Genomic DNA, 14,232 nt, shown 5'->3' on the forward strand with positions numbered 1-14,232 from the left:
TATTGAGGTATGATTGATATATAAAAAACCATTCATGTTTAATATATACAACTTGAGTTTGGAGACAAATATACATCCATGCAAAATTCGGGCTTAAATTGAAGAAAGTAGGGAAAACCACTAGACCTTTCAGGTATGACCTAAAGCAGATCACGTAACGATTATACAGTGAGGGTGACAAATAGATTCAAAGGATTAGATCTGCCAGACAGAGTGCCTGAAGAACTATCAACAGAGGTTCATAACATTGTACAGGAGAGGGTGACCAAAACCATCCCCGAGGAAAAGGAATGCAAGAAGGAATAGTGATTTTCTGAGGAGACATTATAAATAGCTGAGAAAAGAAGAGAAGTGAAAGGAAAAGGATAAAGGGGAAGATATCTAAATACAGAGTTCCAGAGAAAACCAGGGAGAGAGAAGACAGCCTTAAGTGAACAATGCAAAGAAATAGAGGAAAACAATAGAAAGGAAAAGAACAGAGGATCTCTCCAAGAAAATTGGAAATACCAAGGGAACATTTCATGCAAAGATGGGCATAATAAAGGACAGAAACAGCAAGAATCTAACAGAAACAGAAAAGATGATAAAGAGATGGCAAGAACACACCGAAGAACTATACAAAAAGGTCTTTATGACCTTGATAACCATGATGGTGTGGTCACTCACCTAGAGCTAGACTTCTAGAGTATGAAGTCAAGTGGGTGTTATGAAGCATTACTATGAACAAAGCTAGTGGAGGTGATAGAATTCCAGCTGAACTATTTCAAGTCTTAAAAGATGAAGCTGTTAAAGTTCTGTACTCATTATGCCAGCAGATTTGGAAAACTCAGCAGTGGCCACAGACTGAAAAGGTCCGTTCATTCCAATCCCAAAGAAAGGTATCACCAAAGAATATTCAAATTACTGTACAGTTGGACTCTTTTAACATGCCAGCAAAATTATGCTCAAAATCTTTCAAGCTAGACTTCAACAGTACATAAACTGAGAACTTCCAGTAGTACAAGCTGGACTTAGAAAAGGCAAACGAACCAGAGCAAATTGCCAGCATCTGTTGGATCATAAGAAAAGCATCTACTTCTGCTTCATTGACTACACCAAAGCCTTTGACTTGTGGATCACAACAAACTGGAAAATTTTTAAAGAGATAGGAATACCAGGCCACCTTACCTGCCTCCTGAGAAACCTGTACGCAGATCAAGAAAAGTCAGAGTGAAAGTGGCTCGGTTATGGCCGACTCTTTGGGACCCCTTGGACTGCACAGTCCATGGAATTCTCTAGGCCAGAATACTTGAGTGGGTAGCCTTTCCCTTCTCCAGGGGATTGTCCCAACCCAGGGATTGAACCCAGATCTCCCACATTGCAGGTGAATTCTTTACCAGCTGCACCACAAGGGAAGCCCAAGAATACTGGAGTGGGTAGCCTATCCCTTCTCCAGTGGATTTTCCTGACCCAGGAATTGAACTGGGGTCTCCTGCAATGCAGACAGATTCTTTACAAACTGAGCTATGAGGAAAGCCCTAAGCAGCATTTAGAACCGGACATGGAACAACTAATTAGTTCAAAATTGGGAAAGGAGTATGTCAGGGCTATATATATATATATAGCCACCCTGCTTCTGTAACTTATATGCAGAGTTCAGCATGTGAAATGCCGGACTGGATGAAGCATAAGCTGGAATCAAGATTGCTAGGAGAAATATCAATAACCTCAGATAGGCAGATGACATCACCCTTAATGGCAGAAAGCGATGAGGAACTAAAGAGCCTGTTGATGAAGGTGAAAGAGGAGAGTGAAAAGCTGACTTAAAACTCAACATTCAAAAAACTAAGATCATGGTATCCAGTCCTATCACTTACTGCAAATAGATGGGGAAAAAGCGAAAACAGTAACAGATTTTATTTTCTTAAACTCCAAAATCACTGTGGACAGTGATTGCAGCCACAAAATTAAAAGACACTTGCTCCTTGGAAAAAAAGTTACAATAAACCTAGAGTGACTTCCCTGGTGGCTCAGAGGGTAAAGCATCTGTCTACAATGTGGGAGACCCGGGTTCAGTCTCTGGGTTGGGACGATCTCCTGGAGAAGGAAATGGCAACCCACTCCAGTATTCTTGCCTGGAGAATCCCATGGACGGAGGAGCCTAGTAGGCTACAGTCCATGGAGTCACAAAGAGTTGGACACGACTGAGTGACTTCACTTTCACTTTGAGACAGCATATTAAAAAGCAGAGACATCACTTTGCCAACAAAGTTCTGTCTAGTCATAGCCCTATAGTTTTTCCAATACTCATGTATGGATGTGAGAGTTAGACTGTAAAGAAGGCTGAGCATAGAAGAATTGATGCTTTTGAACTGTGGTGCTGAAGAAGACTCTTGAGAGTCCCTTGGACTACAAGGAGATCAAACCAGTCAATCCTACAGGAAGTCAATCCTGAATATTCATTGGAAGGACTGATGCTGAAGCTGAAACTCCAGTACTTTGGCCACCTGATGCAAAGAACAGACTCATTGGAAAAGACCCTGATGCTGGGAAAGATGGAGGGCAAGAGAAGGAAGTGACAGAGCACTAGGTGGTTGGATGGCATCCCCCATTCAGTGGACATGAGTCTGGGCAAACTCCAGAAGATGGTGAAGGACAGGGAAGCCTTGCATGCTGCAGTTTATGGGGTTGCAAAGAGTCGGGCATGACTGAGCAACTGAACAACAACAAATATACCCATGTAGGCATCACCACAACCTTTGCCATAAACACTGGCCATCTCCAGAAGTTTCTCATCTCTTATTATTTTGTAATAAGAACACAACTTAAAATTAACCTTCTTAGCAAATTTTGAAGTATATGTTTGGTACTGTGCTGTAGAGTAGGTCTCTGGTTCTAGGCTATTAAATGTTTTCATATTAACATTTAGCATGCGAGAGTAATTATGGTCTGTTTTGACTATTACTAATATTAGCTGTGAATGTTAACCATCTGTAAAGTTTTGAACAATGCTTTGCTTTCTTTATTAATATTTGTCCTCAGTTGGTAGCCAAAAGCTGTAGGCTATAAAATTTCCATTAAAATCCAAAATGTTACTTAATTTATATTGTGAGAAGGGATGAATAATAAATGACTGTTCTATGATTTTAAAAATTAAAATATGTTTTTAAAAAGTGCTTCATTTTTATAGTCTGTCATTTTACTTTTGTAATGCTAGATTGATACCTCCTTCAAGCTCTGGGGTATCTAGCCAAATTTAAATGACCTGGCGTTACGTTTTCTGAGTATTATGAAAAAAGAAGGGATAGAAAGGAGATTTACTGAGCTCATTTTATGTATGCTAGGTAGGTATTACATTCATTAATTAGGAAGCATTTGGCTTCAAGAAACAAAAAAAATCACACTTAAAATAGCTTAGACCAGTTGATTTTTCATTTTTAATTGAGGTGTAAATGACATATAACTTATTAATTTCAGGTGTATCACATTATGACTTCACATTTGCACATATTATGAAATGATCCCCACAGTAAATCTAGTTAACACAATACATACTTAAAATTTTGTGATAAAATATTTTTAAAATCTACTCTCTTCAGTTCAGTTCAGTTGCTCAGTCATGCCCAACTCTTTGCAACCCCAAGAACCACAGCACGCCAGGCCTCCCTGTCTATCACCAACTCCCAGAGTCTACCCAAACCTATGTCCATCAAGTCGGTGATGCCATCCAACCACCTCAACCTCTGTCATCCCCTTCTCCTCCTGCCCTCAATCTTTCCCAGCATCAAGGTCTTTTCAGATGAGTCAGTTCTTTGCATCAGGTGGCCAAAGTATTGGAGTTTTAACTTCAACATCAGTCCTTCCAGTGAACACCCAGGACTGATCTTTAGGATGGACTGGTTGGATCTCCTTGCAGTCCAAGGGACTCTCAAGAGTCTTCTCCAACACCACAGGTCAAAAGCATCAATTCTTCGGCACTCAGCCTTCTTTATAGTCCAACTCTCACATCCATACATGACTACTGGAAAAACCATAGCCTTGACTAGACGGACTTTTGTTGACAAAGTAACGTCTCTGCTTTTGAATATGCTCATAACTTTCCTTCCAAGGAGTAAGCATCTTTTAATTTCATGGCTTCAATCACCATCTGCAGTGATTTTGGAGCCCAGGAGAATAAAGTCAGCCACTGTTTCCCCATCTATTTCCCATGAAGTGATGGGACCGGATGCCATGATCTTTGTTTTCTGAATGTTGAGCTTTAAGCCAACTTTTTCACTCTCCTCTTTCACTTTCATCAAGAGGCTCTTTAGTTCTTCTTCACTTTCTGCCATAAGGCTGGTGTCATCTACTCTCAGCAACTTTCAAATATGTGTTGCAGTATTAACCATAGTCTCCATGTTGACTATACAGTTCTTATGACCTATTTATATTTTATAATTTGGCCCCCTTCATTGATTTTGCCCACCCCAGCATCCCCCCAGTGGCAACCACCAGTCTGTTCTCTTGTATCTATGAATTTCATTCTTTGTTGTTTTAAATTCCACATATACATGAAGTCATATGGTATTTATCTGAAGGTTTCACTTAGCTAATGAACTCAGGGTCCAGCCAATACTGTCTCAAATGACGAGATTTCAATCTTTATTTTGGCTAAGTAGTATTCCACTGCATATGTGTACCACATTTTCTTTATCCATTCACTGATGGACACTTAGGTTGTTTCCATATCTTTGTTGTTCAGTCACTAAGTTGACTCTTCAGGACCCCATGACCTGCAGCATGCCAGGTGGCTCTGTCCTCCACAATCTCCTGGAGTTTGCTCAAACTCGTGTCCATTGAGTCATGGATGCCATCTCATCCTCTGCCACCCGCTTCTCCTCTTGCCTTTAATCTTTCCCATATCTTTTTCCTTATCTTAGTTATTATAAATAATGCTGCAGTGATTATGGTGGTACATACAGCTTTTTAAAAAATTAGTTTTCATTCTTCAGATAAATAACCAGGAGTGGAATTACTGGATCATATAATAGTTCTATTTTTAATTTTTTTAAGAACCTCCATATACTGTTTTTCATAGTAGCTACACCAGTTTATCGATACAATCCAATCCCACCAGTAGTGCACAAGGGTCTCCCTTTTCTCCATATTTTCTCCATGTTTTTTATATCTTGTTTTTTTGATAATAGCCATTCTAACTGGTGTGACATGATAGTTCATTGTGGTTTAATTGTTTTTCAAAGTATAGTCCCCAGACCAGCAGCAGCAGTAGTATCTAGGAATTGTTTAAAAAGTTAAGGAAATTCACTGGTGGTCCAGTGGTTGGGATTCTGTGCTCTCCCTGCTGAGGATGCAGGTTCAGTCCTTGGTAGGGGAGCTAAAATCCCACAAGCTGTGGCACATCAAAAAATTTAAAAGTCCATTCTCAGGCTCCACTGCAGTCTACTTATCAGAAACTGATTTTGGAGCCCAGTGTTCTGTTTGAACAAATGTTCCAAGTGATTCTGACATAGTTAAAATTTTGGAGCCACTGGTTTAGATTTTTAAGAGCCCATCCTGTCTCGACATGAAGCCAGTTTTCTCAGAAACACATGGCTGAAAGATACCTTAACAAAATCAAAGCTGTATTAGGAAGAAGGTGTGAGGATGTATACTAAGACAAAATAGGCTATCCTATGCATGGTGTGTGTATATATATGTTTTATATATATGTGTATTTAACCAACTAGACAGCATATTAAAAAGCAGAGACGTTACTTTGCCAACAAAGGTCCGTCTAGTTAAAGCTATGGTTTTTCCAGTAGTCATGTATGGATGTATTGGACTATAAAGAAAGCTGAGCGCCGAAGAATTGATGCTTTTGAGCAGTGGTGTTGGAAAAGACTCTTGAGAGTCCCTTGGACTGCAAGGAGATCCAACCAGTCCATCCTAAAGGAGATCAGTCCTGGGTGTTCATTGGAAGGATTGATGTTGAAGCTGAAACTCCAGTACTTTGGCCACCTGATGCAAAGAACTGGCTCATTTGAAAAGACCCTGATGCTGGGAAAGATTGAGGGCAGGAGGAGAAGGGGATGACAGAGGTTGAGATGGTTGGATGGCATCACTGACTCAATGGACGTGAGTTCAAGTAAACTCTGAGAGTTGGTGATGGACAGCGAGGCCTGGCGTGCTGCGGTCCATGGGGTTGCAAAGAGTCAGACATGACTGAGCGACTGAACTGATGCATGGTGTGTGTGTGTGTGTATATATTTTAAAATCTCACTTAAACCACGTTTTAGTATGCATATTTTTAGTTATAGAAGTTCTGACTGGAAGTAATGATAGGTTTTCAAAATAGCATCCCACTACCACCAAATTATTTAATGTTTGTTTTTTGTGTGAGGCAATGCAGGGATGGGGGTTGGTGACCACAGTTCACTGTATTTGTAAGAGGACTTTGTATTGTACAGCTGGTGTAGAGATGGTTATAGTGTGTCTATGAGGGATTGTGGGAGAGAGATCTTAGGGTAAGTGTGATGTAGAGTTGGTTGGGGAGATATAGGGGTGGCTGGTGTGAGTGGCAGGGTGAATGTTCATCAGAGGTGTACTGTGTCCTATGCGTGCACATCCTGGAATGTGGAGAAAGGAGATGTGGGGGTGTGGGTATGGTACAGTGCATATACTAGAAAAGTGGTTGTGTATGTGTGAAGGGCGGCCTTGTGTGCACAGCTTTGTGTGTACACACAGCAAGATAAAGGGGGAAGAGCAGGTTTAATTTAAAATGGAAGAAATATTCAGTGTATCATTATAATACATTCAGTGTATTATTTACCTCTAGTTAAAAGTCAGGTAATCTAGATATTTTTTGTTTATAGTCATAATAATATTTAATCTTAAAAACTGAGTTACATTCAGGATACCCCTTGTTAGTGAAGTATATACCTAGGCGTAATAGGTAATAATTAGTTTTTCAAGAAACTATTAGGAAATGCAGTTTAAAAATGGGCTGTGTAATACTCAGAGGAATTTTCAGGTCACATTGAATGTTTGTATAGGATTTATTTGTAGTAGATTGACTTCATTTTGATAGTCACTCTGAAAGTTTGAAGGGTCCTCAAAGGATGTTTTAATGCTTAAAAATACACATAAGATGAAATGTTATACGATTCTTAGACATAAATAAGGAACGATTTTATGACTGTAGAAACAGACAATAAAATGTTAATTGAAATCATTTGTGTACTTTGGAAGGGACTCTGGAAACTGTACTGATTACTTTTTTTTTTTATGACTGAGGTATTTTTAGTGTATTTCTTAATGTACTGGTGTTTGGAAATACATGCTCTGTATCTTTAAACCTTTGAGTCCTTTCTTTGCACATTTGGGTACAGTGCAACCAAACTTAAACATGGGAAATCCTCTCTTCCCTCCCCAGCTTAACAATCTCCACTCAGGACTATCTTTGCAATGGATACTACTTAGTGATTAGCTCTCTGTCTTGTCAATCAAATCGTTGTCTCCAGCAAACTGTTTTGTCACTGTAGTAGGGCTCTTGTGCTGGAAATGGATCTTTGACAGAGGAAGAATGCTTTTTAAAACAGTTCTTAGGAGATGATGTAACTTAATTTGTCCTGGAAAGGAAATGTCTCGTCTCTGGTATGGGAAAAAGGGGAGAAGGCATCAACCAATTAATCAAAAATACACTCTGGTAAATCTTAGTCAATGATTTCAATTTCTATATTTACTAGTCTTTTTATGGTGACATTCTGCAGAATTATGCAATTTTGGAATTTAAACATAAAGAATACTTACAGAATTCAATATTGTATGATTGTAAAAAAGTACCTTCAAGTTATTTCTGCTAATCCTAAATATCTTCAAAAGGAAATAAATAAGGGACTATGATTTTGGTTTGTCAAAGTGCTTGGGTTTTCCTGTGTTGCATCAGCAGGAAGTTATCAAATTTTTATTACTGCCTTAATTTTCAAGTTAAGCTTTGTAGGAAAATACTCAGAATTTTGTTTTCCTTAAAAATGAGTAAATTTTTGTTTTGCTTAAAAATAAGTAGAACCTTTTTTTTGATTGGATCCCAAACCAAATACCATTTATAATTTAGTGTATGAAGACTATTGTTTTAACCATATGAGAAAATACCTTTTTTAAGCTGTCCAAAAAGTTTCAAGCATTACTGCCTAATACAAAACCTTAAATAATATTCTAACAAAGAAAAATCTTAGTCAACCTTACTATTATAAGACTCCTAGGTATTTTTTGGTGTAAGTATTTATGCATTGTTTGTTAGAAAATGTATTGCCCATTGTTCTTTCTTTGGTAGTTTAGGATTATATCTTGCCTTATGAATGTTCATTTTATTTGTACTATAGTTGTAGGTGATTTAAATGAGACTGGATATATACTTAGACCCCAGAGTGACTTAGAAAGTTGCCCCCAGCAGCTTGCCACTCTCAATTGTGTAAAAATATCAAAATGATTTCTATTAGTAGTGCTGTAATTTGGCTGAGAGTACTTTGTTAAATCTTTTTATTTTTAAGTTGACGATTTCAGGTTTTTGTTTATGAAACATCACCACAGAGGGTTTAGTCATCTGAAATGACTGGATTTGTTAAAATTCTAATCAGATTAGATTAGCCAGTTAACACAGCTTTTTTTTTAAACTAAGAACAGTGATGCTATTCATATATTTTTAATTTGCAGTTTGAATTAACATTTATCATTAGTTTGGTAATACTATAATATAGGTCATTACAAATACAGGCAAAATGTGGATATTTTGAACTTTATAGGTCATTATAGTGTACATCACACATTTATTACAGTCACAGATTAATTTTCAACCTTATAGTAAGGTGTTATGTGATTTTGTCAGATATGAGAGCATGCTTCTCATTGGTCCTTAGCTCTGCACATAATTAGAGTTTATATATAATACTTCATTTAACCTTCACAATAAATTGCAAAGTCAGTAGTATCACTTGGCATTTTAAAGGTGAGAATATTCATATGGACTTATTACTGAACTAAGCTGTCCTGGAGAACAGAGACAGCTCAACCCTAGCATATTCATTTCCTCACCAAGATGTCTTTGAGAGTTTTACAAGATGGTACAATATAGTATAATGTGTTTTGGTGTGTAGACAAGCTCAGGTCCCCATTTTCTAACTCTTTTCCTTGCTTTGGAGTAGAAATCCCAGAAGCTGTAGGGTAGGAGAAAGCGTTCAGAAAATTTGCCATTTGCAACAACATGGATGAACCTAGAGGGCATTATGCTTAAGTGAAAGTTAGAGAAAAATAAATACTGTATGTTATCACTTGGATATGGAATCTAAAATGTAAAACAAAGTAGTTAATATGACAAAAAAGAAACCATTTTACAGATATAGAGAACAGGAAATACAGCTGATATTTTATAATAATTATAAACGGATTATAATCTATAAAAATTTTTGAATCACTGTTGTACACAGTGATTGATAAAGTCAAGCATGCTTCCTCATTATGGTTCTCAAGCTAACTGGACAGAGATTTAATTTGATTCTGTATATTTTAGAGCATATTCTACCTATTAGTCCTGTTAGTTCCAAAGATGGCATTTGCCAGTGTCTCTGTCCCCAGGGTGAACTTCTTTTGCTCCCTGCCTCTCCAGAACTCCAAAATCTGCAAGCAGATCTAACTCTGGCTCCTTTTAAATTACTGCTTCTGTCCCAAGTCTTTCAGAGTATGTGTGCTCTTTTAAGACTGAAGTCGTCTTTTTCCTACAACTCTCTGGGTCTCCTGAAAGGAAACCCCACTGGTCTTCAAAGTTAAACATTCTAGGGGCTTGGTTTTTCTAGCAGAGGACACCCATATTTGGGAACCTGGTGTGGGACTCAGACTCCTTTGGAGAGAACTTCTGCAGTTATATTATGGCGACCCACTCCAGTACTCTTGCCTAGAGAATCCCGTGGATGGAGGAGCCTGGTGCAGGCTACTGTCCATGGGGTCGCAAAGAGTCGGACACGACTGAGCAATTTCACTTCACTTCTGCAATTATAGTTAGCCTTCTGTTTCTGGTTCACCTACCAAAGGTATGGTCTGGACTGTACCATGACTCCACCCCTCCTGCCCATCTTCATTATATCTTCAGTTGTTAAAGATCTTTTCTGGTAGGTTCCAGTCTGTTTCGCTGATAGTTGTTCTGTGAATAATTCTGATTTTGCTGTGCTTGTGTGCTCAGCATCTTTCTACTCAGCCATCTTGCTATCTTATTTTTAAAGGCTGTTGCAGAGTTTATTCTGATGTATAATGTAAATTTAATAATTTACTTAAAGCTGTTTATATATTTAATATACCCATATACTCTGCCCTTTTTGTGTCTGTCAATAAACTGTAATTGACATGAAGATTTATAAGCTCATTTTATGAGTGTAAGCTTAATCACATTAAAGTCACAAAATATTAAATATTTTTTGTTTGTTTAATATTTAAAATATTAAACATCACTTTTCTCTATCAATTCTTCACTAGATTTTGTCATATTTCCCTTTTTTTGTTGTTTCCTAGGCCCTCATATATGACAAGATGAATTTCTTTTTTATATTTTAGGATTTTATGCTTAAAACACATGATGAATTATTTACATCTGTGTAGAAATTAACTCACAGCTAGAATTTTAAGAAAAACAATTTAAATGTAAAGCTCTATCCAGTGACCTCAGCTGAAGAGTGATTATAATACTGATTTTAAAAAATTATTTATACTAACACTATAAACTTACCATGAGTTTTTAAAATTTAATCCTCAAACTGTAGAATATTGCTGCTTTCACCTTCATTTTACCAAACAGAGACATACAGTAGTCATATTGCAACCAGAAGTCGAGGCTGTGGTTTGAATCCATCCATTCTGTTCTGGCTCTAGGCTGTGCTCTCAAATTCTTTGCTGTGCTTGTTCTCAAAATCGGCAGAATATAACCAGGAGAAGGGGGTTGACATTTATTGTGTACATTTATTGTATCAGTTTCTACTTTATGTATATCTTATACATACTGTTATTTATTCCTCATAAAGTGCCTAAGGTATGATTATAATTTTCATTTGAAAAACCAGAAATAGATTAAATTTGATTGCTCAAGTTCACCCAACTAATATAATCAGCCTTCCTTACCTGCCACTTCTGCATTCTACGGTTCTGCATTTGCAGATTGAGCCAACCACAAATCAGCAGTATTTAGGAAAAAATTCCATAAAGTTCCAAAAAGCAAAACTCGAATTTGCCACATGCTGGCAACTATTTCCATAGCATTTATATTGTATTTACAACTATTTACATATCATTTACATTGTATTAGGTATTCTAAGTAATATACTGGAGAAGGAAATGGCAATCCACTGCAGTTTTCTTGCCTGGAGGACCCATGGACAGAAGAGTCTGGTGGGCTACAGTCCATGGGGTCACAACAAGTCGGAAATGACTGAAGCGACGTAGCATAGCACAGCACAGGTAATATATATAGTTGATTTAAATTAGATGAAAGAGGTGTGCATCTGCTTAAGTCTGCTAAGTCACTTCAGTCGTGTCCGACTCTGTGACCCCATAGACGGCAGCCCACTAGGCTCCTCCGTCCCTGGGATTCTCCAGGCAAGAACACTGGAATGGGTTGCCACTTCCTCCTCCAACACATGAAAGTGAAAAGGGAAAGTGAAGTCGCTCAGTCGTGCCCGACTCTTCGCAACCCCATGGACTGCAGCCTACCAGGCTCCTCCATCCATGGCATTTTCCAGGCAAGAGTACTGGAGTGGGCATAGATGTATGCAAATACTTTGTCATTTTCTGTAAGGGACCTGAGCATCCATAGATTTTGGTTTCAGTAACAGTTTCTGGAACTGATCCCTTAGGCATATGTAGGAATGACTGTTAAAGAGAATCAAAATTACAACAGAGGAGTTTTACAGCTAAACCCAGGATTCTTTCTGCTATACCGCATTTCCTACCTATAGTACGTATTCATGGGAAGTTTAACAAGTGGTTATATATGCCTTATTGTATAAACCATCTACTCTCTGGTTACAACATAATTGAAAAAAGGACATATATAGATATATTCAGTGTAAAATATTTTTCTTTATTTGACTTTAGTAGTTGAAAAGCATATTTATTCGTATATAAGTTGTGAGACCTAATGATAAAATGAGTCTCTTTGATCCCACTCACTCACTCACTATCCAACTTAAGAACTAGAATGTTACCAATGAACCAGTATCATCCTGTGTGTTCTTTCTCATGTCACCTCCAGATTGGTAGCTACCTACCTGAATTTTGTTACCATTTCCCTGCTTTTCTTTAATTATTAGATTTTATTTTTTGGAGCAGTCAAAGTTTATAGAAAACTTGAATGAAAAGTACAGAGAGTTCCCATATACCCCTTTCTCTCCAAACACAGTACCCCTGTTATCTACATCTTGTATTAATGTGGTACATGTTATATTGTATAAGCTAATATTATTATACATGATTACTCAAAGTCTGTAGTTTGCTTCGGGGTTCATTCTTTGTGTCACACCTTCTGTGGAATGACATGTATCTGCCATTATAGTTTTCATTGCCTTCAAAATACCCTGTGCTCTGTCTGTTCATGTCTCCTCTGCTCCACCTGAAGACCAGGGAACCACTGATGTTTTCACTCTTTAGTAGTTTTGCCTTTTCCAGAGTATCATATGGTTGGAATCATACCGTATATAGCCTTTTCGTATTAGCTTCTTTCAGTTAGTGAGATGAATTTAAGGCTCCTTCCTGTCTGTTCATGCCTGGATAGCTCATTTCTTTTTAGTGGTGACTTTTAATATCGGGCTTCCCTTGTGGATCAGCTGGTAAAGAATCAGCCTGCAATGTGGGAGACCTGGGTTCTATCCCTGGGTTGGAAAGATCCCTTGGAGAAGGGAAAGGCTACTCACTCCAGTGTTCTGGCCTGGAGAATTCCATGGACTATAGGCCATAGTATCGCAAAGAGTCAACATCACTGAGCGACTTTCACTTTAATATTCCATTGTCTTAACATACCGTAGTTTGTTGATCTATTTACTTACTGAAGGACATTTTGGTCACTTGCAAGTTTTGACACTTAAAAGATTGTTATAAACATTTGTGTGCAGATATTATGTGGACATAAATTTTCAGCTTATGTAGGTAAATACCAGGGAGTATGATTGCTGGATTATATAATAAGTGTAATTTTAGTTTTGTAAGAAACAGCAAAATGGTTTTCCAAAGTGACTATACTGTTTTGTCCTTTACCAACAATAAATGAGAGTTCCTACTTTTCCACATCATCACCAGCATTTAATGTTGTCAATGCTTTCATCCTGAAGACGTTTATAGTAGTATCCCATTGTTTCTTTACTTTGCGTTTCCCAGATGACATATAACATAGAGCATCTTTTCATAGTCTTGTTTGTCTGCTCAGATGTTTAGTTCATGTTTTTTTCTCTCATTGTTTTTTAAGTTCTTCGAATATTTTGGGTAACATATTTATCAGATATAAATCTTGCAAAGATTCTCTCCCAGTCTGTGGATCATTTTTGTATTCTCTTGACAGTGTCTGTCACAAACCAGTTATTTTTAGTTATAATGAAATCCAGCTTGCTTTTGGTGTTATATCTAAAAAGGCATCCAAACCCAAGGGCACCTAGATATTTTTCTGTGTTATCTTCTAGTTATTTTATAGTTTTGCATTTTACGTTTGGGTTAAAGATCCATTTTCAGTTAATTTTTGTGAAAAAGTGTGAAGACTGTCCAGTTTAACTTTTTTGCCTGTGGATATCCAGTCGTTCCAGCACTCTTTGGTAAAGACCATTCTTCATTGTGTTATCTTTGCTTCTTTGTCAAAAATCAGTTGACTGTACTTGCCTATATCTAGGGTCTGTATCTTCCATTCTGTTGATCTGTTCTTTTACCAATATCCAGGCTTGATTATAGTAAGTCTTGAAGTTGAGTAGTGTCAGTCCTTCAGTTTTCTTCTTTTCCTCATTATTGTGTTGGCGTTGGGATCTTTCTACATAAACCTTAAATAATCAGTTGCGTATATCCACAGAATGACTGAATAGGATTTTATTGGAATTGTGTTGTCTATAAACCGAGTTGGGAAGAACTGATATTTTTTCTGTACTAAAATAAATAGTATTATTTTACATTTCAGTTTCCCATTACTCATTGTTGATATATAGAGAGCAGTTGACTTCTGTATATTAACCTTATATCCAGCTAACCTGCTACAATTGCTTA

The 14,232-nt window shown here is 37.5% G+C and overlaps 1 protein-coding gene across 11 annotated transcripts in view; it reads left to right on the top strand.

Moving 5' to 3' along the window:
* LOC120860696 (oxidation resistance protein 1) overlaps positions 1 to 14,232 on the top strand; it is a 459,170-nt gene that overhangs the window by 430,675 nt on the left and 14,263 nt on the right. Inside the window, exon 1 of one of the 11 annotated variants that reach the window (XM_040236454.1) lies at positions 7,437 to 7,663. The exons of 9 other annotated variants lie outside the window; for them this stretch is intronic. In XM_040236454.1, coding sequence (XP_040092388.1) covers positions 7,598 to 7,663 — 66 coding nt within the window. In that variant the 5' untranslated portion in view covers positions 7,437 to 7,597. Of the gene's footprint in view, positions 1 to 7,436; positions 7,664 to 14,232 lie in introns of those variants that run through there. One more of the 11 variants, XM_040236455.1, reaches the window with a different exon arrangement.

Source organism: Oryx dammah, unplaced genomic scaffold (assembly GCF_014754425.2).
Source record: "Oryx dammah isolate SB20612 unplaced genomic scaffold, SCBI_Odam_1.1 HiC_scaffold_11163, whole genome shotgun sequence".
Classification (NCBI taxonomy): Eukaryota; Metazoa; Chordata; class Mammalia; order Artiodactyla; family Bovidae; genus Oryx; species Oryx dammah.